The sequence below is a fragment of the Bos indicus genome, chromosome 15, assembly GCF_029378745.1.
Source record: "Bos indicus isolate NIAB-ARS_2022 breed Sahiwal x Tharparkar chromosome 15, NIAB-ARS_B.indTharparkar_mat_pri_1.0, whole genome shotgun sequence".
Taxonomy (NCBI): Eukaryota; Metazoa; Chordata; class Mammalia; order Artiodactyla; family Bovidae; genus Bos; species Bos indicus.
Genome location: NC_091774.1, coordinates 29,927,868 through 29,950,451, shown reverse-complemented (window position 1 = coordinate 29,950,451; position 22,584 = coordinate 29,927,868). Strand labels below are relative to the sequence as shown.

General features: G+C 47.1%; 2 protein-coding genes across 2 annotated transcripts; both read right to left on the bottom strand.

The window, feature by feature from the left end:
- Positions 1 to 9,780, bottom strand: FOXR1 (forkhead box R1). The gene is made up of 6 exons (XM_019974732.2): positions 9,614 to 9,780; positions 2,532 to 2,606; positions 2,193 to 2,437; positions 1,728 to 1,954; positions 494 to 732; positions 1 to 29 (listed from the first exon to the last, which is right to left on the bottom strand). The coding sequence occupies exons 1-6, from the start codon at positions 9,672 to 9,674 to the stop codon at positions 1 to 3; spliced, it is 876 nt and encodes a 291-aa protein (XP_019830291.2). The 5' UTR covers positions 9,675 to 9,780.
- A 9,751-nt stretch (positions 9,781 to 19,531) lies between these two features.
- On the bottom strand, positions 19,532 to 22,027 carry UPK2 (uroplakin 2). Its single transcript, XM_019974652.2, has 5 exons — positions 21,635 to 22,027; positions 21,026 to 21,160; positions 20,701 to 20,839; positions 20,389 to 20,459; positions 19,532 to 20,030 (listed from the first exon to the last, which is right to left on the bottom strand). The coding sequence occupies exons 1-5, from the start codon at positions 21,708 to 21,710 to the stop codon at positions 19,894 to 19,896; spliced, it is 558 nt and encodes a 185-aa protein (XP_019830211.2). The 5' UTR covers positions 21,711 to 22,027; the 3' UTR covers positions 19,532 to 19,893.
- Positions 22,028 to 22,584: the final 557 nt, after the last annotated feature.

Here is a 22,584-nt window from a genome sequence, read left to right as displayed (position 1 = left end):
CTAAAGGTCAAAGAGTGAGGACATCACATCTGAAAGGAAAGAAGAAAGTCAAAGGGATCTGTCTGCCCCCTGCAGCTGCTCTTCCCTAAGCCTGGACCTATCTCTCACGGCAGATGACGTACGTACTTCTCTCTCAAGCTCAAATGCCACCTGGTCTCCAAGAGAGGAAAAAGCCCCCTTTTGCAGAAAATCTCCCATACCATGTTTCTCACATCGTGTGGTCACCACTTCCCCAGGCTGCGGGGCTGTGAGCAGCGCCAGCTGTTTCTGCCTCAGCTCCTGATACCTCACGTTCCATGTTTGTGTAGGTGAGGACCCCTCAGGCAGGCACCACCCCAGCATCTCAGAACACCTCTGGCTTCTCCCCTTCCTCCAGAAGCTGCCCCCCAACCTCCACCTTGGTGTGACCCTGGCTCCTTCCATGCACACCCAGCCTCAGGTCAGGATCTTCAGGTCCCCTCCCCTGGGCCTCGAGTGTGACAAGGCCTCACACCTGGCTGGCTCATGCACTGCTGGATCCTTTCCAGCCGGGTGGAGGCCAAGGCACGGGCCTCTTCTGCAAAGCGGCGGTGTCCCTCGTCAGTCAACTTCCAGAGGCAGGATCGGGGCCGTGAGCTGACCCCACCCTGCATGCTGACCGGCACCTTCTCGAAGCTGTCTCGGAAACAGAGATTGTGACGCACGGTATTCTTCCAGCCTTCCGGAGCCGTCCGGAAAAAGGGGAAATGTTGTCTGCGGACACGGAGGAATGGTAAGGAGAGGAGTGGTCTTTCTGGGAGATGCCTCTCCTGGAGAACATTCTCACCCAGGGGCCAGAAGCCCTCAGCCCTCCTCTCAAGGTGGTGAAGCAGAAGCTGGCCCACGAAGCACTGTGCTGACCAGGCCTGTGGCTGCGCAGCTGGTAAAAGCCTCACCCTCTGAACTCAGTGCACTGCCCCTACACTCCCGGGCTCGCTTTCCTTCCTCCCTCCCTCCAAGGGCTCAGGACTGACAACTGGAACAGAGCTGAAATCAGGCCAACAGCTCCTGTCAGAGGAATCCTGGTCAAGGAGGACACCTCTTAAGGATTAATATTCTGTGACTCTGACTCTAACAAAGGGAAAAGGTCTGAAAAACTCATACTCATGGGTACCTGACTGTCAGAAAGCAACGTAAATCCTTTCTCAGCTCGGCTTCCCCGGGTCCCTGGGGGACAGGCCGTGCCAGATTAGTTTAGTCCAAAGGGAAAAACGTGAGAAACTGCTGGGGGATCTTGAGAGGGAAGATGAGAGAATTTATGAAGCAGGTGAAAATATGTTTTGAAGAACTAAGATAGGGACTTCCCTGGTGCTCCAGTGGTTAAAGATTTTGCCTTTCAATGCAAGTAGAACAGGTTTGATCCCTGATCAGGGAGCTAAGAGCCCACATTCCTCATGGTCAAAAAACCAAAACATAAAACAGAAAAAAATATTGTAACAAAAACTTAAAAAAAAAAAAAAAAAAGAACTAAGCTATAAAAAGGTTGGGGTCTCTTAGATGTGAGGGGTGGCGGTGGCTATCCTGTCTATGTGAGGTGAGGACACATATTCGGGGACAACCTGGAACCAGAGCCTGGGGACAGAGAGGGATCCTCTGGGATACATATGGGGGAGCTGAGGCAGCAGCCCAGGGCCCCCGCCAACTGGAAGGTATCAGAGCAGGGCCCTGCCCCCTCCCTTCGCCCTCCTCACAGGGCCCCCTGCACATACCGAGTGAAACTGTAGATCTGTTGCACGTTGAGGCCACAGGGGGCACTGTTTCTTAATGCCAGTGCAATTAGGTGGAAGTAATTGAGAGGGGGCCTGGACCAGAGCCTCCCCTCCTGGCTGTTGGCTTGCCGAAGCCTCCGACTCTGGAGGGGGGCCGGTTTGTGAGAGGACGGGAGAGCCACAGAGGAGCGGTCATCCTGGTCCTCAGCCTCCTTCTCTTCTGTGAGCTGGAGGAGCACAGAGTAGGAACTGGTCCTGACTCCATGGTCTCAACTCCAGGGGTGCGGTGGCAGGAAGGGGTGGTGGGCCAGGGCCACCATCTGGGCTTCTCCCCAACCCAGAAGACGGGGGGCACAGCTAATTTCTGAACCCATTAACCCTTTGTCAGTCCTAAGAAAACAGAGCCCTCTGCTGCGTCATCCCTGGGCCCACCCACTGCCTAGAGCCCACCCCAGAAATCCCTACCTCCCAGTTGCTGAGGGAAGTGGCAAACCGCTTCCAAGGGGAACACTGGTCTCCAGGGGGTGACAGCAACTCCACCTCTGTGGCCTCCGGACATTTGGCAAAGTCTTCTTTTGGGACTGGCTGAGGGGAGGGAGCTGTGGTTGTCAGATTCTTCCCCTTACTGGGTTCTGGGACCTCCAGCTTTCCAGGGGGGAACATGATGTTGGGGTCTACCCACATCCACAGGTTGGGCTCAAAATCTGGACCTGCAGTAGAGAAAAAAGGAGACTGTGGCCCATAGCTCAAGGACTTTGGGTGTCCCACCCAGGCCACAGGGCCATGTCACTTCCCTTCACTCACCATCTTTATCAGGGTTGGGTTTTTTTTCCAGAGGTAACATTGGTGGCTCAACTATTCGGAGTTTATATCTGGCAACTGGCAAAAAGAAAGAGAGTCAAAACATCCTAGAATTTCCATTGTGGCCCCAGAGTCCTGGGCCTTGAAGCCTCCCTGGGAGGTGGCTGTGGGCCCTGCCTGGGAAGCGATGTCTTATTCTATGGGTTTCCCCTTACTTCTCTGACCTTCTCATTATCCTCTGCATTCTTCTCACCCTACATTATGTCCTTGAACCATTTCATTAATGCCTGTTACTTCAGTCAGTCACCATCTATAAACTCAAAGCTTCCATATCTTTATTTCTAGCCTAGACTTCTCTGTTAGCCCTTAAGTATAACTGTCTATACAGTCAACAAGGTCAAAAAAGTCAGATACAACTTAGTGACTAAACAACACCACACATATATATGTATTCTTTTTCAGATTCTTTTCCATTATAGGTTATTACAAGATACTGAATATAGTTCCCTGTGCTGTACAGGAGGTCCTTGTTGGTTATCTATTTTATATATAGTAATATGTATCTGTTAATCCCAAACTCCTAATTTATCCCTCCCCTCACTTCCCTTTTGGTAACCATAAGCTTGTTTTCTGTGTCTGTGGGTGGAAATCATTCTTGTCTCCTCTTTCCTCTAGAGCCACACCCAATCAATCACCAAGTTCTACCATCCCAGTCCAAGCCTGTAACCTAAAAGTTCTGTTTACCTTTTCTTTAACTTATCATATTGCAGTTTTGAGCCAACTCATTGGAAAAGACCCTGATGCTGGGAAAGATCGAGGGCATAAGGAGAAGGGGGCGACAGAAGATGAGATGGGTGGATGGCATCATCCACTCAATGGACAGGAGTTTGAGCAAACTCCAGGAGAGAGAGAAAGACAAGGAAGCCTGGCATGCTGCAGTCCAGAGGTGCTAAAGAGTTGGACACAACTGAGCAACTGAACAATTGCAGTTTTGAGTGATCTCCTAAAATGTTAATCCAATTTTCCACCCTTCACTGTAAACCTTTGGATGGCTTTCCATTGCCATTGGGCCAAATCTAAATTCCTTAAGATAGCCTATAAGACCCTGGCTCCAGGCTCTCAGGCTCACTCAGTTGTGTCAGACTCTTTGCAACCCCGTAGACTGTAGCCTACCAGGTTCCTCTGTCCGTGGGATTTTCCAGGCAATAGTACTGGAGTAGGTTGCCATTTCCTTCTCCAGGGAATCTTCCCAACCCAGGGCTCAAACCCGGGTCTCCCGCATTGTAGACAGATGCTTTACAGTCTGAGCCACCAGGGAAGTCTAAGATAGTCCATAACGCCCTGGCTCCAGGCTCTCCACCCATCTCCAACAGACCTTATCGAGGAAGATCCTAGGTCTTCCCATAAGCTGTTCCCTTTTTCCTGGAAGCCCTCTTCCTGCTTGCCTCATTAATTGCTACTCACCCATCAAGTCTGTTTAAACATCTTTCTAAAGCAGCCTTCTCTGACTATCTGTCCAAACACTCACATAGCACACATTTTATTCTAACTGCTTGCTTAGAGTCTGTCTCCAGGTCTGTTTCCCTCACTGCCTGGGACATAGGAGGAGCTCAATTTAAATTAATGAATGGATACATGGTAGGCTCATCAGAGTAAATCAGGTATATATTAGAGCTAGCTGTGTGGTATGAATCTGGCTTCTGGTCCAGTTAGGGGGAACTGCTTTTGTCTCCCTCATTGTCCCCATGAGTGTCATATTACAGAAGAATCTAGGTCTGTGTCTGGGAAATGATGATATACTTATTGGAAAGCTCAGTCTCTAGAAAGGAAAAAGTAGTAAGAGATGTAATAAAGAAAAAGGAAAACTATAATCATTTACAGGGAAAATAGATTAGCATAGAAAACTATATAAAATTGATATAGTAATAAAAATTATTAGAACTAATAAGAGTCCAGCAGGTTTGATAGATATAAGAGCAACATACTAATCACCACTGTTCCTCTATACCAGCATTAAGAAACTGGAAAATAAAATTTTTTCCAAAAAGATGCTGTTTACAATAGCAATCAAAGTTATAATGTGGACCTTTATGTGAAAAAAATGTAATTACTATTTGAAGACCTAAAAGACTTCAATAAAGTAAGACATATAATACATATTATAAAGATGCCAACTGGCTTCCCAGGTGGCACAGTGCTAAGAAACTATCTGCCAATGCAGGAGATGAGGGTTCAATCCCTGGGTTGGTAAGATAACCCATTCCAGTATTCTTGCCTGAGAAGTCTCATGGACAGAGAAGTCAGAGCAGGCTATAGTCCATGGGGTCGCAAAAGAGTCAGACACTACTTAGCAACTAAAAAACAATAATAAAGCTGCCAATTATTCTCAAATTAACCTATACATTTAATGCAGATATTATAACACATAAATTAGCAGGGTCTGCACAGTAAAACTCACAAGGGAAAAAAAATCAATAGATAAGAAACCAGAAAAAAAATAATCTCCCGAACTCTCAATTCTCTGACAGACAACTCCTACAAATCAAAAAATAAAAAGCTAAGACAAACCTGTTTGTGGGTAAAAGATACGAATCAGTATTCAGAAGGAGGGGATACCTGAAGACGCTCAACCTCACTCGTCAGAGGAACACAATGAAAGAATGAGATAATACTTTACATGGAACTGACAAGAATTATAAAGACAGGCAAAAAAAAAGCATTGGCAAAGATGCAGTAAAACCAGATCCTTTATTACACTGCAGATCTGAATAGCAACTGGTACAGGTGAAGAATAATCAAGCAGCACTATAGATTACTGTCTGCCACTGGGTGTGTCTATTCTAGTTAACAGAGGAATTTATACACTAATCTTCACTGTTGCCATCATCTACCAAACTCTGGTCCACTCATTTAGAGAAATTTAGCTCCTGGCTCACAGTCACTAAAGCTACTCCTGCCTTAAATCTTGGCTATTTCAACTGATACATAGATGATTCTCCAAAGACCCTGGCCTCGAAGTTTTTTGAATTCGTCTGCTCCCCAAATTTTGCCTTCCATCCCAAGATAAACAGTCCTTCTCATTGTAATAACCTGAACCAGTAACTGCAACCTCTCCATAACCTCATTGCTGCACCCTGTAAAAGGGTTGCATCACCTCCCCTTTCCAGCCATCTTCTTCTCAACCCCAACCATCTTTTGATACCAGTGATAACACCAATCCACTGATCTACGGCTTTGGAGCACTGGTTTGGAAGAGCTGGATTTAATCAGGGTTGTGGTTTGACGTAGCAAGTGTTCCAGAGCCAAAGGAATTGACGGTGTACGCAAGAGAGTGATTGTGTTTGACTGCGGGATTCCAGGTTAAAGAGAGGACTTCCTAACTCCACTCTTTGAGAGCAAGAAAAATGGTGACAGGATCAACAGACTGGTAATCTCAGCGGATCAAAGGATAAGGTCTCTGTCTCTTCTGTCCTTGCTCTAACACAGGTGGCTCTGTGCCTCCTCAAGCATACACAATGTACCTATTTTTTTTTTTTTTTTTGTCAGCGGGGAGTTCTTAGAGGTTTGTGGGATCTCAGTTTCCTGACCAGTGGGCAAATCCAGCCCTGGCAGTGAAAGTGCTGAGTCCAAAAAACTGGACTGCCAGGGAATTCCTGTCTCCTCTCTTTCCTGATACTGGGAAAGATTGAAGGCAAGAGGAGAAGAGGGAGACAGAGGATGACATGGTTGGATGGCATCACCAACTCAATGGACATGAGTTTGAGCAAACTCTGGGAGATAGTGAAGGACAGAGGAGTCTCACGTGCTGCAGTCCATGGGATCGCAAAGAGCTGGACATGATTTAGCAACTGAACAGCAAGAGCAACAACTCTTTTCTGTTATTAATTTCTGTCTCTGGACCATATCAGCATTCAAATATGCTGTTAATTCTCTGATCTTATTAAAAAGAAGAACTTGTTGGGACTTCCCTGGTGGTCCAGTGTTTAAGACTTCACGCTCCCAATGCAAGCGGCTGGGTTTGATCCCTGGTCAGGTAACCAGATCCCAAATGCTGCAACTACAGATCCTGCATGTGTCAACAAAGGCCAAAGATCTCGCAAACTGCAACTAAGACCCAGTGAAGTCAAATAAATAAATACGAATATTAACAAACAAGAATTCTTGTTCCCACTTTCTGTGCCAGGCCAGTACTCCATTTTTGCTTGCTTTTGAGGCAGAACTCCTTGAAAAAATTGTCTGTATTTTCCGTCTTTACTTCCCCTCCCTTCCACTCTTATATCCTTGCCAATCAGATTCCTCCACCACTCCCCCGAAACCACAATGCTTAAGGTTGCACTCCACCAAAACCATATTATCAAGACTCTGCTTTGATAACTCCAAGTCAGCCCATCCCTGATCTGATCTCTCCTGTAACCACTCCTTCTTTGAAACACTTTCTTCATTTGGTTTCCAGGAAAAGACAATCTCAGTTTTGATTCTCAATGGTCATTTCCTCATTTCCTCAGTTTTTGTTGGTTATCTCTCTTCTCTCCAATCTCTTTAGAATGGAATGCCCCCTAGGGCTCACTCTATTTTCTCCCCTTAAATGCCACATGTGTATCAAGGACTTTCAAAATTCCTCTCTCTCTCCACAATTAAAACATATCTACCAGCTTACTCAATATTTCTACTTGGATATCTAAGAAATATCTCAACCTTGGCATAGTAAAGAACAGAATTCCTGGTTTTCCTCCCCAGATCTTCCACATCTCCGTACAAGACAACTCAATCCTTGAGCCTGGTCAGCCAAAAGCTCTGGAAGAGTCATCCTCTAATCTTTTTTTTTTTTTTTACATAATACATCCAACCCATCAAGAGAATCCAGCTGGTTCCTTCTCACCACATCCTCCACCACCACCCTGGTGGTCCAGTCCACCATCAGCTCTTGTCTGGATTACTACTATAGCCTCCTAAATAGTTGCTTGGTTCCCAGTCTCTCTACACTTCAACCCAGCAGCCACAATGATCTTTTCAGACTATAGATCATTCAGGATAAGCTGTGTAATCTGCAAGTGCAAAGTGAAAGTGAAGTCGCTCAGTCATGTCTGACTATTTGTGACCCCATGGACGGTAGCCTGCCAGGCTCCTCCATCCGTGGGATTTTCCAGCCAAGAATACTGGAGTGGGTTACCATTTCCTTCTCCAGGAGATCTTCACGACCCAGTGTTTGAACCCGGGTTTCCTGCATTGTAGGTAGACCCTTTACCCTCTGAGCCACCAGGGGAGTCAAATGTAGGGTTCCTTGTTCAAAAATTATTAAAAATCTTGACAGTGATGGCAGGACATTAAACTCAGTATAAACACCCTATGTAATGGCACAGGTCACTCACTATATTGGCAATCAGGTCACTCCACTGTTCTAAACTTTGTCAACCGTACTAATCTTACTGAGTCAACGCTAATGTCCTGAGAGGGGAAGAGGGCTCTTCCTGACCTCTGCTCCACGCTCCACACCCTCTGAACTCTTCTCTTTATTTACCTTGATCCAGCCTCACTAGCCTCTTTACGAGTTCCTCAAACACTCCAGGCATATTTCTTTCTGAGGGCTTTTTACATGAGCTATTTCTCCTGCTTGAGAAACTTTTCCTCTTAAGTATGGTCTAGCTCACCATCTCACCTCCTTCAGCTGTGCTCAAATATGTTCCTGGGACTACCCTGGTGGTCCAGTGGTGATCCATTGGCTAACACTTGGTGCTCCCCATGCAAGGGACCCCAGTTCAATCCCTGGTCAGGGAACTATATCCCACATGCCGCGACTAATATATATAATATATATATATATACCCATACACACACACACACACACACCATGTGTGTGTGTATATACATATTAATATAAACTGTCTGTGTGGTCTCAGTAGAATATCAGCTCCATGAAGAGTTGTCTCTTTTGCTCATGGTGTATCAAGAGTGTCCAGAATAGTGCCTGGGAAAATTGGAGGTGCTCAATTAATATTTCTCTTTTTTTTGGCCATGCCTGTGGCATGCAGGATCTTAGTAACCAGGGATTGAACCTGGGCCCCCTGAATTGTGGAATCTTAACCACTAGACCACCAGAGAAGTCACCTGATAAGTAAATATTTCTTGAATCAAGACACAGGAATGTTCAGCATTACTCATGGTGACAAGGAGTTCCAATGGAGTTTGTGTCTCCGTCAGTAAGGAAAATTAAAATACAAAAAGATAATATATGCAGATGATAGAATATCACACAGCTATCAGAAATGATGAATCAGATCTTCATTTAGCAACCCCAAATTACTCTCAAAAACAATGTGAATGGGGGGACGCAAAGAGTATTATGTATAGTAAGGTTACCTATAAAAGCAAAATAATGCTAAACAGTTTTCAAAGATACGTTTGTCTATAAAGACATTAAATGGATTGGGAGTGTGGGAAGTGAGGAAAGAGGGTGGGGACTGAAGGAAGAAAATGAGTTAATCCAACTACTCTGCCCAAATAGATGGCAGTCATATATCAAGAATGTAGTAAGCAATTACCTCAACTCTCAATACCTGAGAAACACCCGAGAACCCCCAAACTAAAAAAAAAAAAAAAATTTAAAGACAACGGTCAACTATCCATTCAGCAAATACTGAGCGACTCTAGGTGTCAGACAATGTATTAAGAGGGCGATACGGCCACAGACAAAATTGATTTTAAAAATCTTTTTAAAGAGAAAGATGATCGAAATCAGTAGTGGGCCCAAACGGCCTGGGCGCCACGGAGAAAAGGCTGAAAAGAGACCTAAAAGTTTTGCGACGGCGCCCGTGAACGAGGGTGGAAAAGCAGTGTTCGGGCAGGCCCCTGCCTTCCGTGGGCTTCCAGTCGAGGATGGGGCCCCCTCGCCTCTTGGGAAAAGTAGGGGCGGGGCAGGGGCGCAGCAAAGGGGCAAGGAGTCCAGAATCGCAACATCGTAACGGGGCCCGTGAGGGCGGGCGGGGAGGAGGTCCAAGCGCCGGAGCCTCGGGCCTGGCGCGCCCATGAGCGCCCCCCTCAGCCGTCGCGGCGCGCCCATCCCCCACGACCCCGTCCAGGACACTCACGGTTCTGTTCGGCTAAGGGCAGGTGCGACGTGGCGAAGGCCAGAAAGGACTCGTTCCCCATGTCCCAGTCCAGCAGCCCCGGGACCTGGCCATGGAGGCTGGCCCAGAAGTCGACGTGCTGCAGTTTCAGGTCCACGGTTAGGAGAGGAGGGCCAGCCAGCACAGGGTGAGAGAGTCGGGAGAGACTGAGGCTGAGGCCTGGGAGGCACGTTCTTAAATCCCCTGGTGCTGATTGACTTGAGTGGAGCCCGCTCAGGTGTGCCTCATTTGACACCCTCGACCTCTCGGGCCTATACTGAGCGCCCCCCCCACCCCGCCTTTTCCACAACCCCTCACGCTTTCACTTTGGGGTTTGGGGACCTTGGGGATTCAGAAGGGAGGGATCCCAGGCGCTGTTTCCCCTCTACATTTACCCCAAGCTCTTTTTTTATTTGGTAAATCAGTCTACCAATCAAGAATGATCCTGTGATGGTATTAGTAGCTACTTTCTAGAAGTTTGGAGGATTTCATGGTTTATCCAAGATCGCATCTGTAAGTGTAAAGTGGAGATGGAATTAAATGGTGGTTTTTATTATTTAATGTCATTTTTTTGGAATGGTGATTCTTAAATTTTGTTTTTCATACTTTCAAATTTACAGAAAAGTCCCAAGACAGCGATAAAAAAATTCCAGTATACCTAATTGGTTAAGTCCTCTAACCAATTATACCAATTATTAACTTTTTATCACATTTTTGTTTTTCTCTCTGTGTAAGACATACATTATCTTTTTCTGAACTACTCAAGAGTGATTTGCTGACATCCTGCCCCTTTACCCATAAATACTTAAGTGTGTATTTCCTGAAAACCAAGATATTGGTTTATATAACCAGAAAATCAGAAATGAGAAAATTAAAAAACTTAACAAGGATTCAATGAAAGTGAAAGTGACTCAATCGTGTCCAAATCTCTTTTTGTTTGTTTTGTTTTGATAGGTAAGGAGTAGATTTATTCAGATTCAGAGAGAAGCACACTCCAAAGACAGAGTGTGGGCCATCGCAGAGAGGAGTGCAGCTGTGTCTGACTCTGTGACCCAGGCCAGAATACTGGAGTGGATAGCATTCCCTTCTCCAGGGGATCTTCCCAACCCAGGGATCGAACCCAGGTCTCCCGCATTGCAGGCAGATTCTTTACCAGCTGAGCTACCAAGGAAGCCCTTATGGATTCAATACTGTATTTAAAATACAGATCCTATTCAAATTTCACCAATTGCTCCAATAATGTGCTTTATATGACTTTGCTTTATTATCTAGAATCCATTTCAGGATCATGCAAGGCATTTAATTTTTATGTCTCTTTAGCCTCTAATCTGGAGTAATTTCTCAGACTTAAATCTTTCATAACATTGGCATTTTGAAGAGTACAGGCCATTTATTCTGTAGAATGTCTTTTAGTTTAGGTTCCTGTTTCCTCATAACTAGATTATGTAATTTTGGCCAGAATGTCAGAGAAGAGATGTTTCCTTATTAGTACATCACATTAAGAGACCCGTGATGTTGGTTTGTCTCATTATTAGTGGTATCCATTATGTTTTTCAACTGTGAAGGTACCTTTTTTTTTTCTCTCTTTTGTAATTAGTAAGCAATTTGTGGGGACATATATTAAAGTGATCTAAAACCTTGTTTCTCATCAAATTTGTACCCACTAATTCTAGTGTCCATTTATGATTCTTGCCTAAATCAATCATTACTATGATGCGTGTGAAATGATTTTATTTTATATATATATTTTTGACTGCACCTCCAATCTTGTGGGACCTTAGTTCCCTGACCATGACAGTGAAAGCACTGCGTCCTAACTGCTGGACTGCCAGGGAGTTCCCTGATTTTTCTAAATCTATCGTTCTATCTCCATTTATTTTAGTTGGCATTCTTTTGTAAGAGCTTCCCTGGTGTCGAAGTGATAAAGAATCCACCTACCAATGCAGGAGGTGCAGGTTCAATCCTTGGATCAGGAAGATCCCCTAGAGAAGGAAATGGCAACCCACTCCAGTATTCTTGCCTAGAAAATCTCATGGACAGAGAGGAACCAGAGCGGGCTACAGTTCATGGGGTTACAGAAGAGTCAGACGTGACTAAGCACAGCACAGCACATTCTTTGGTAAAGAAGAACTTTTCTTTATCACGTATTTGTTTGTTATCAGTATGGACTCAAAGGATTGATTCTTATGTTACAGAAAGTGAAAAGTGAAAGTGAAGTGCTCAGTGTGTCGACTCTTTGCAGCCCTGTGGACTGTAGCCTACCAGGCTCCTCCATCCATGGGATTTTCCAGGCAAGAATACTGGAGTGGATTGTCATTTCCTTCTCCAGGGGATCTTCCCAACCCAGGGATCAAACTCGGGTCTCCCACATTGTAGGCAGACGCTTTACCGTCTGAGCCACCAAGGAAATCGTATGTTACAGAGTGGATTATAATTCAGTACTGTATTTGTTTTATCCTTAAATTATTCATATTTGGCCAGAGGGTGAGGCAGCCCCCTCTTTGTGCATTCTGGGTTTTCCCATCAGAGCCCATCTACCCTGTACTGTGTTGCCAGTTGCTTGCTTACTAGACTGGAAACTTTGAGAGTAGTACCTGGCATGTAGGAGACCCTCAATAAATGTTGTTTTAACTATGGTGAAAACAACAACTTTTAAAAAATTTACTGGCACCCTACCTTTAATATCAATAATAACAGTAATTTTATGATAATTTCCCTAGTTATAAAAATAATACATGCCTGATACAGAAAACTTGGAAATATAGAAAGCACAAAGAAAAGCACAAGAAAACAAAAATCATTCTTGTTATCCACAAGAGATAATAATTAATTACATTCTGATGTATAGTATTCCAATCTTTTTCCTGTGTTTCATTTTGTTTTATATAAAAAGTTATTGTAATGCATCTACCGTTTTATAGCCCCTTTTAAATTAATGTATCATTTGAAAATGTTAATATCATGTAAATCATATCTCTGATGAGGTTAACACCCAGAATGTATAAAGAAATCCCACAAATCATCAAAAAATCCAAACAACCCAGTTTAAAAATGGGCAAAGGACTTGAATAGACATTTCTCCAGAGAAGAAATACAGATGTCCAATAAGCACATGAAAAGATGTGCTTTTATATCATTAACAGTAGAGAAATGCAAATAAAAACCACAATGAAATACTACTTCGTATCCATTGGGATGGCTATTATAAAACTAAACAAAGAAAATACAGGAAATAACAAGTGTTGACTAGGATGTGGAGAAATTGGAATCCTTGTGAATTACTGGTGGGAATGTAAAATGGTGCAGGCTCTCAAAAAAAAAAAAGAAAAAAATAAAAGAATTATTCTATGATCTAGCTGTCTCATTTCTTGGTTAATACCCTGAAGAACTGGAATCAGAGGTTTGGATAGATATCTTTATACCCATGTTCAAGACTGCCTATTCACAGTATTTAAAATGTGGAAACAGGGACTTTCATGGTAAGAATCTGCCTTGTAATGTAGGGGACTTGAGTTGCATCCCTGGTTGGGAACCTAAGATTCCACATCCCTGGGGCAACTAGAGAGAAACCCACATGCCTCAGTGAAGAGCTCACAAAAGATCCCCTGGGCTGCAACTAAGACCCGAGGCACCCAACAGATGTATTTTAAAGATGGTTAAAGTCGTAAATTTTAAGTTTGTATTGTGTGCTTTGTCACTCAGTGGTGTCCGATTCTTTGCCACCCCATGACTGACTGTAGTGCAACAGGCTCCTTCGTCCATGGGGATTCTCCAGGCAAGAATGCTGGAGTAGGTTGCCACTTCCTTCTCCAGGGGATCTTCCTGACCCTGGGATTAAACCTGCATCTCCTGCATTGGCAGGCAGATTATTTACCACCAAGTCACCAGGGAAGCAAAGAATGAATGTGCTGTGCTGTGCTTAGTCGTTCAGTCATGTCCGACTCCCTGCAACCCCATGCACTAGAGCCTGCCAGGCTCCTCTGTCCATGGGGATTCTGCAGGCAAGAATACTGGACTGGGTTGCCTTGCCCCTCCAGGGCATCTTCCCTACCCAAGGATCAAACCCAGGTCTCTTGCACTGCAGGCAAATTCTTTACTATCTGAACCACCAGGGAAGCCCTTTATGTTTGTATTATCATGATTTTCAGTTCAGTTCAGTTGCTCAGTTACGTCCAACTCTTTGTGACTCCATGAATCCCAGCACGCCAGGCCTCCCTGTCCATCACCATCTCCCAGAGTTCACCAAAACCCATGTGCATCAACTCTGTGATGCCATCTAGCCATCTCATCTCTGTTGTCCCCTTTTCCTGCCCCCAATCCCTCCCAGCATCAGGGTCTTTTCCAATGAGTCAACTCTTCGCATGAGGTGGCCAAAGTATTGGAGTTTCAGCTTTAGCATCAGTCCTGCCAGTGAACACCCAGGACTAGTCTCCTTTAGGATGGACGGGTTGGATCTCCTTGCAGTCCAAGGGACTCTCAAGAGTCTTCTCCAACACCACAGTTCAAAAGCATCAATTCTTTGCTGCTCAGCCTTCTTCACAGTCCAACTCTCACATCCATACACGACCACTGGAAAAACCATAGCCTTGACTAGACAGACCTTTGTTGGCAAAGTAATGTCTCTGCTTTTGAATATGCTATCTAGGTTGGTCATAACTTTCCTTCCAAGGAGTAAGCGTCTTTTAATTTCATGGCTGCAGTCACCATCTGCAGTGATTTTGGAGCCCCAAAAAATAAAGTCTGACACTGTTTCCAGTGTTTCCCTATCTATTTCCTATGAAGTGATGGTACCAGATGCCATGATATTTTTCTGAATGTTGAGCTTTAAGCCAACTTTTTCACTCTCCACTTTCACTTTCATCAAGAGGCTTTTTAGTTCCTCCTCACTTTCTGCCATAAGGGTGGTCTCATCTGCATATCTGAGGTTATTGATATTTCTCCCGGCAATCTTGATTCCAGCTTGTGCTTCTTCCAGCCCAGCATTTCTCATGATGTACTCTGCATATAAGTTAAATAAGCAGGGTAACAATATACTCCTTTTCCTATTTGGAACCAGTCTGTTGTTCCATGTCCAGTTCTTCCTGACCTGCATATAGGTTTCTCAAGAGGCAGGTCAGGTGGTCTGGTATTCCCATCTCTTTCAGAATTTTCTACAGTTTATTGTGACCCACACAGTCAAAGGCTTTGGCATAGTCAATAAAGCAGAAATAGATGTTTTTCTAGAACTCTCTTGCTTTTTCCATGATCCAGCAGATGTTGGCAATTTGATCTCTGGTTCCTCTGCCTTTTCTAAAACCAGCTTGAACATCTGGAAGTTCACGGTTCACGTATTGCTGAAGCCTGGCTTGGAGAATTTTGAGCATTACTTTACTAGCATGCGAGATGAATGCAATTGTGCGGTAGTTTGAGCATTCTTTGGCATTGCCTTTCTTTGGGATTGGAATGAAAACTGACCTTTTCCAGTCCTGTGGCCACTGCTGAGTTTTCCAAATGTGCTGGCATATTGAGTGTAGCACTTTCACAGCATCATCTTTCAGGATTTGAAATAGCTCAACTGGAATTCCATCACCTCCACTAGCTTTGTTCGTAGTGATGCTTTCTAAGGCCCACTTGACTTCACATTCCAGGATGTCCGGCTCTAGGTGAGTGAGTGATCACACCATAGTGATTATCTGGGTCCTGAAGCTCTTTTTTGTACAGTTCTGTGTATTCTTGCCACCTCTTCTTAATATCTTCTGCTTCTGTTAGATCCATACCATTTCTGTCTTTTATCGAGCCCGTCTTTGTATGAAATGTTGCCTTGGTATCTCTAATTTTCTTGAAGAGATTTCTAGTCTTTCCCATTCTGTTGTTTTCCTCTATGTCTTTGCATTGATCGCTAAGGAAGGCTTTGTTATCTCTCCTTGCTATTCTTTGGAACTCTGCATTCAAATGGGAATATCTTTCCTTTTCCCCTTTGCTTTTCGCTTCTCTTCTTTTCACAGCTGTTTGTAAGGCCTCCTCAGATAGCCATTTTGCTTTTTTGCATTTCTTTTCCATGGGGATGGTCTTGATCCCTATCTCCTGTACAGTGTCAGGAACCTCTGTCCATAGTTCATCAGGTACTCTGTCTATCAGATCTAGTCCCTTAAATCTATTTCTCACTTCCACTGTATAATCATAAGAGATTTGATTTAGGTCATACCTGATAGCGTATTGAAAAGCAGAGATATTACTTTGCCAACAAAGGTCCGTCTAGTCAAGGCTATGGTTTTTCCTGTGGTCATGTATGGATGTGAGGGTTGGACTGTGAAGAAAGCTGAGCACTGAAGAATTGATGCTTTTGAACTGTGGTGTTGGAGAAGACTCTTGAGAGTCCCTTGGACTGCAAGGAGATCCAACCAGTCCATTCTGAAGGAAATCAGCCCTGGGATTTCTTTGGAAGGACTGATGCTAACGCTGAAACTCCAATACTTTGGCCACCTCATGCGAAGAGTTGACTCATTGGATAAGACCCTGATGCTGGGAGGGATTGGGGGCAAGTAGAACAGAGGATGACAGAGGATGAGATGGCTGGATGGCATCACTGACTCGATGGACATGAGTTTGAGTGAACTCTGGGAGATGGTGATGGACAGGGAGGCCTGGCGTGCTGCGATTCATGGGGTCACAATGAGTCGGACACGACTGAGCGACTGAACTGAACTGAACCAAATGGTCTAGCGGTTTTCCCTACTTTCTTCAATTTAAGTCTGAATTTGGCAATAAGGAGTTCATGATCTGAGCCACAGCCAGCTCCCGGTCTTGTTTTTGCTGACTGTATAGAGCTTCTCCATCTTTGGCTGCAAAGAATATAATCAATCTGATTTCGGTGTTGACCATCTGGTGATGTCCATGTGTATGGTGATGATCATGATTTTAAAAATGTTTATATCATCCCCCTACCCACATCCATTTGACAGAACTCTAGAAGCAGAGCGCAGGCAGGAGGGAAACTGAAAATTAATAAATAAATAATGTATCTATCAGTAATTTCCAAACTTTGCTGCATGTTGGAATCCCCTGGGGATCTTTAAAAAGTACTAATGCCTGACTCCCACCCTCAGTCATTCTGATTCTGGTGTAGGATATGGCCTGAGTGTTGGGATTTTTAAAAGTCTCCTGCTGCTAAATCGCTTCAGTCGTGTCTGACTCTGTGAGACCCCATAGACAGCAGCCCACCAGGCTCCCGCGTCCCTGAGATTCTCCAGGCAAGAACACTGGAGTGGGTTGCCATTTCCTTCTCCAATCTCCTGGATGATTCTAATGTGTGGCACAGTTTGGTTCCCTGTCTGGTGCTCTTGTTGTTGTTGCTGAGTCGCTAAATCGTGTTCAACTCTTTTGGGACCCCATGGATTGTGGCCTGCTGGGCTCCTCTGTCCATGGGATTTCCCAGGCAAGAATACTGGAGCGGGTTGTCATTTCCTTCTCCAGGGGATCTTCCCAACCCAGGGTCTCCGGCTTGACAGGCAGATTCTTTACCACCATTGGTCACCTGATACGAAGGGCCAACTCGAAAAACACCCTGAAAGATTGAAGAAAGATTGAAGTCAAAAGGAGAAGCAGGCAGCAGAGGATGAGATGGTTAGATAGCCTCCCAGACTCAATGGACCTGAATTTGAGGAAACTCCAGGAGATAGTGGAAGACAGAGGAGCCTGGCATGCTGCACTTCATGGGGTTGCAAAGAGTCAACAAGACTTAGCTACTGAACAACAAGGACAGCTGATGCTCTGCCCACAATACAAGAAGAGTGGGCACCATACCTCCCTTGGCTGGTCCAGTTAGGATGGGAAGAAGGACCTGATGGATTCTCCCTGACCCTCGTTCCTGACTTCAGGCCTCAGGGGAGCTGGACCCACCCAAACTAAGGAGGGTCCCGTGTTCACCTCCTGTCATCTATCATGACACTTATTGAAATTTTATTTACCTGTTCACACTTCGGGGAATCTCTCTTCCCCTAAATTCTCTGTAAGTTCCATAAGGGAGGAAGAGTGTCTTTTCACAGTTTATTTCTCGCACCTGGCACACAATAAATGCTAAGTTAGTGTTTGTGGAATTATTAGTGCTGTTGTTCTTCTCTTCCATTGCCTCCCTCTCCAGGATCTTCTAGCTCTGTGTCATTTATTATTGCATTTTCAGAATTTTTGGCACTTTTCCTAGCCCTCACCTTCTCTTCAGGGGCTTGTTGATTCATCCATTTGCTCACTTGTTCTACAATATGTATTGAATATCCACCATGTCCCAGGCACCACAAAGGTACTATAGGCCCTTGGGAGCAAAGAGACAACTCTCAGGGAACATAAAGTCTGGAGGGAAGACCACTGAATAATCACATAAACATAGTAATAAACAATAGTAACGCCATGAAAGACAAAATGGGAGAACCCAACCTAATGGTGGGGTGGAGGTCAGAGAAGCCTTCCCTGGAGAAGCTGGGTTAACTATGCAAATAGAATGGAATTGAGGGGGGGGGGTGGTCTTAAAAGCAGCGTAGGCCTAAGGAAGGGGCTTCTGTGTGGCTCAGATGATAAAGACTCTGCCTGCAATGTGGGTGACGGAAGTCTTCCCTGAATTGGGAAGACCCCCTGGAACAGGAAATGGCAACTCACCCCAGTATTCTTGCCTGGACAATCCCATGGACAGAGGAGCCTTGTGGGCTACAGTCCATGGGGTTGCAAAGAGTCAGACATGACTGAAGCGACTTAGCACGCACACAGGCTTAAAGAAGAGTCTGTGCAAAGGCCTCGAGGCAAGAGGGAACGCAGGACATTAGAAGGGATATAGTGAGAGCTGAGGGGTAGTTAGGGGACAGACACCGGGCTGGCCTTGAAAGTCACCACAAAAATTTTGGTCTTTACCCTAAGAGCAAGGCAAAGATCACTGATCCTTAGAAGGAATAACATACTGGAGAGAACACAAGTGACCACTCCCACTCTTTCCCCTTGGTTACTCACAGTACCACTTTTGCACCCTCTGGCAGGGTGTTCCACTTCTTCTCTCTTATCCTAGTGCCCTTTAGCCTGTTCTTCCCTCCCCCTGTAATTGTAACCCCTCTTCCCCGCTCCCTGCCCCATCCCCAGCATCCTGTCCTTGGGTTTCACTCTGGTAGCCTTCTGGCTTTTTTCCCTTCACTGTGCTGGTTATTCATCATGATGAAGAAAGCCAGGGCTTTCTCTAGTTGCAGAGCACAGGCTCTAGAGTGCTTGGGCTCAGTAATTATGGTGCTTGGACTTCTCTAGTTGTGGGATCTTAGTCCCCCCAGGGATTGAACCAGCTCCCCCTGCATTGGAAGGCAGATTCTTAACCACTGGACCACCAGGGAAGTCCTGGCCCTCTGGGTTGTTTTTTGGTCAGAGCCTCTCTTTCTGCAGCACTTCTCCTTGGTCTCCTGGCTTTCACAAAGGCCCTCAGGCCTCTGGGTCCCATGTGGTGGACCAGCCTCGGCTTCACTCCCACCCCAAGGCCCTTGGATGGTGTAAAACCCACAGTCCAGGTGTGGGTCTGAGAACTCTGACTCTTGGATTCTTATCTCATCCACACCTTCCTACTTCCTGGGAAAAGTAACTTTGGGGTTCCAGGGCAGAGAGAGGACTGGGAGCAGCCGCAGCCTGGACATAGATTCTATACGTTTGCCCATAGTGAAAGTTAAGTGAAAGTTGCTCAGTCGTGTCTGACTCTTTGCGACCCTATGGACATACAGTCCATGGAATTCTCCAAGCCAGGATACTGGAGCGGGTAACCGTTCCCTTCTCCAGAGGATCTTCCCAACCCAGGGATCAAACCCAGGTCTCCCACATTGTGGGTGGATTCTTTAGCAGCTGAGCCACTGGGGAAGCCCAAAGTGGAGCCCATTGAAGAGAAACACACACAGCAACGTGGCATCAGGCTTTATTGTAGGGGCTAAATTCACTGGGGGAGGGAAAAATTCCTGTCTGTCAGGGGTAGAGCGGTTAAAGAGGTGAAATGGGAGAAAAACCAATTCTGACAGGAGTGGGGTGAGGGCAGTAATAGGGAGTGTTGGGCCAAGGGGACACCTTAGGGGATGAGGAGGGGACGGAGGGAGGAGAGGGCTGTAGTGGAGAAGGGAGGGGAGGTGATGGCACTGAAGGATCCCAGGCCTGGTGCCTGTGGCCTGGGAGCAGGCCGTCTTCTCAGCAGTGGAGATAAGAGCAGACGCAGAGCCCCGGGCTGAGAACACAGACAGTGCCTTGGACTTGCTGCCTGCTCCCCGGGGCTGTCCTCCTCACTTTCGGGCGCCCAGTGCTAGGGCAATGATCAAGCCCAGAACCAGCAGGAACATAGCGACCGAGAGCAGCACCGTGATGACCACCATGCCCCCTGTCCGGGCCATTGCCAGCCCAATGGATTCTGCCTTCCTTCCTGTCAGAAGAGAGGAGGGAGGCAGTTCTAGGCAGGAAGGGCCCCCACCCTGCCCAAGGCTCCCAGCCCAGCCCTTCATCCATTCATCCAGCCAGCCATCCCCTCATCCGTGTATTCATCCAACCAACCAACGAATCATTAGATAAACATTTATGAAGCATCTCCTATGTGAGGCACCGAGGATTCAGAAATTAATCGGACACGGTCACTACCCACAAAGTTTAGCGGTGCGGGGAAATGTGTCAGCAGCCACTTAAAATGCCAGGGGCTCAGTGTGAGGATAGAGGAAGGAAGGGGCAGGTGGGGGATGGGGCAAGAGGGGCCAGGGAAGGCTCTGGGGCCCTGAGACGTTACTCACGAGGAAATGTGGACATTGGGATTTCTCTGCTGGACTCGGTGGATGCCCCCTTTGTCACGAGGTAGGAAATGCTTTTGCGGTGAGGTTCGGGAGAGGAGAGAATCCTCAGTCAGTGTCCAGGACTTAGAGTATGAGGGAGTCCAGGCCTCCCACTCCACAGCTGTGCCCAGGAGAGGCCTGTTCTGGTAGCTGTGCCCCCATTCTCTCCCCCATACTCACCACATCCCACCACCACCGCCACCAAAGTCAGGGCCCAGCTCCTCTTCCTATAGCCCTTCCCACCCGTGCCCCAGGCCCGGGCCTGGTACTTACTAGTATTTGGTTCCTGGTGTCAGGTTTGTCACCTGGTATGCACTGAGCCGGGTGACCGTGAAGCCAGACCCGCTGTCCACCACGCTCACCAGCTCCCTGCGTCCGCGGCACGGAGGCACCACGAAGCTAGATCTCACCACTGGGTGGGAAATTGGTGATGAAAGGCAGGGACAAGCCTCGAAAGGCCCCAAGGAGAAGGGCAGTATTTAGAGTATGGATGGTGGGGAAAGGGGGTCAATAGGAAGGGAGAGTGGGAGGAGGGATGCCTGAGTATCCTGGGAAGGGATCTATGGGCACTAGGGGGTGCTGGGAGCGAGAAGCAGACCTTTGCTGTCATTGGCTCTCCGGACAGTCAGTGTGGCGTTGCCCCCTGTGAGGTGACATGGGGGCAAGGCAACTAGCAGGCTTTCCGTCATCACTGGGGACAGCAGACCAGAGAGGCTTGAGATGTTGAAGTCAGCTAAGGGGCCAGGAAGGAGTTCAGGGGAGGATCAATTCCTTTCTCGCCAACAGATCGGCCACCCCACTCCACCCCTGGGGGTCCTCTCTAAGGATGAAGAGTCCCTTCCACTCTGTGGTCTGTTTGCGGAACACGAGTCTTTGCCCGTATGACCACCAGGTGGCAGGCTTGGGCTGCAGAAGCTGGGTACTCCGCCAAGCCTCCAGATGCAGGGGTGCTAGGAGAGGGCAGCTCCCAACCCCACCCCTGTCCAAAGCCTTGGTCTCTTCCCCACTCCTGCCTGCCTCCTGAATCTGGAAGGGGACAGGAATGTGCCCTGGGCCCAGTGACTGATGCCTGGTCACCGCCGTCACCAGTTTCCCAGCCCCAGCTGGCCAGACCAGCCCCTCTTTGACAGCCCTGGAAGGCACAGTTCCTCCTCTCCAGAACCCCCCTTCCAAGCCCCTCCCCAGCCTGGCCAGAGATGGCAGAGACCTGCAGCCCCGGGGACCAGGACAGCCAGCAGAATCAGGATCCAAGACAAGGTCCACACAGGCCACGGAGATGCCATCGCTGGGCTGGGAGCTGGGGTGGGTGCTGGCGGGCTGTGACTGCCTAAGGCAACTGAAGCCCTTCCCCTAGGGCTGCCTGATTTTGTCTTGGTGGGGTGGGAGGAGCTCGAGGGGAATCCTGCCCAACCTGCCCCTTGGGTACCAACAGCCTCAGGGGAGGCCCCCAAACAGGTTTTTCAGGATGGGGAGCTAGCCCTCAGGCCAGGATGGGGAGGGCCTGGCTGGATCTCGGTGGCTTAGTCACCACAGAGGGGCAGGGGAGCTGAGGTGGGGGTGGAAAATCCTTCTTCTGGGACACCCACATGTAAAAGCATGAGTGTTCCCGCCTGCAAGAGCATCTGGAGCCCGGCCTGTAGAGGACCACCCCCCCATGTGGTGGGGGTCTTCCCAGGAGGGTGGCAAGTACTGAGTTTGCCCTGGTGTGTGGAGAGAGGGGAGTCACCCTGAGGGGCTCCTGAAAGGGCCTTGGCTGGGCAGGAACAGGAGAGAAGCAGAGAAACCGGCAGGACAGGGTCGGGGCATCAGAGCCCAGGGCCTCAATTCTTGGCATCCACTGAGGCCCAAGCACTGAACTCTGGGAGGGGCAGAGGGAGGGGTATGGGTGCCAGGAAGCACACAGGGCTTCCCATCCTCCAAGGATGCCATGGAGGCCTTCCAGAGATCAGAGAGGTGGGCACTGACCTGCCCAGTAGGGGTGGGGGAGGCATACCGTCAGCCTTGGTCAACAACATTTGCAGAACTGTTTGAGAATAAAGGAGAGAGAGACGGAGGGAGAAAATGAAAGAGAGACACAACTTCTCCAAAGGCCCTCCCACCCCTGTGCTCGGTTAGAGAGCCCTGAAGGAGTTGTGAGCAGAGACAACAGACAGGAGG

What these genes read in the sequence shown, in the direction of transcription:
- FOXR1 (XM_019974732.2), bottom strand. Translation starts at nt 9,674, where the DNA reads ATGGGGAACGAGTCCTTTCTGGCCTTCGCCACGTCGCACCTGCCCTTA. An exon ending in CTTCCCTCAGCAACTGGGAG is followed by an intron (nt 1,955 to 2,192) that starts GTAGGGATTTCT and finishes GTGCTCCTCCAG; the next exon opens with CTCACAGAAGAGAAGGAGGC. An exon ending in GCAGTGCATGAGCCAGCCAG is followed by an intron (nt 30 to 493) that starts GTGTGAGGCCTT and finishes CTTTCCTTTCAG; the next exon opens with ATGTGATGTCCTCACTCTTT.
- UPK2 (XM_019974652.2), bottom strand. Translation starts at nt 21,710, where the DNA reads ATGGCATCTCCGTGGCCTGTGTGGACCTTGTCTTGGATCCTGATTCTG. An exon ending in CCTGGTCCCCGGGGCTGCAG is followed by an intron (nt 21,161 to 21,634) that starts GTCTCTGCCATC and finishes CTGGCCCCTTAG; the next exon opens with CTGACTTCAACATCTCAAGC. An exon ending in GAGAGCCAATGACAGCAAAG is followed by an intron (nt 20,840 to 21,025) that starts GTCTGCTTCTCG and finishes TTTCCCACCCAG; the next exon opens with TGGTGAGATCTAGCTTCGTG.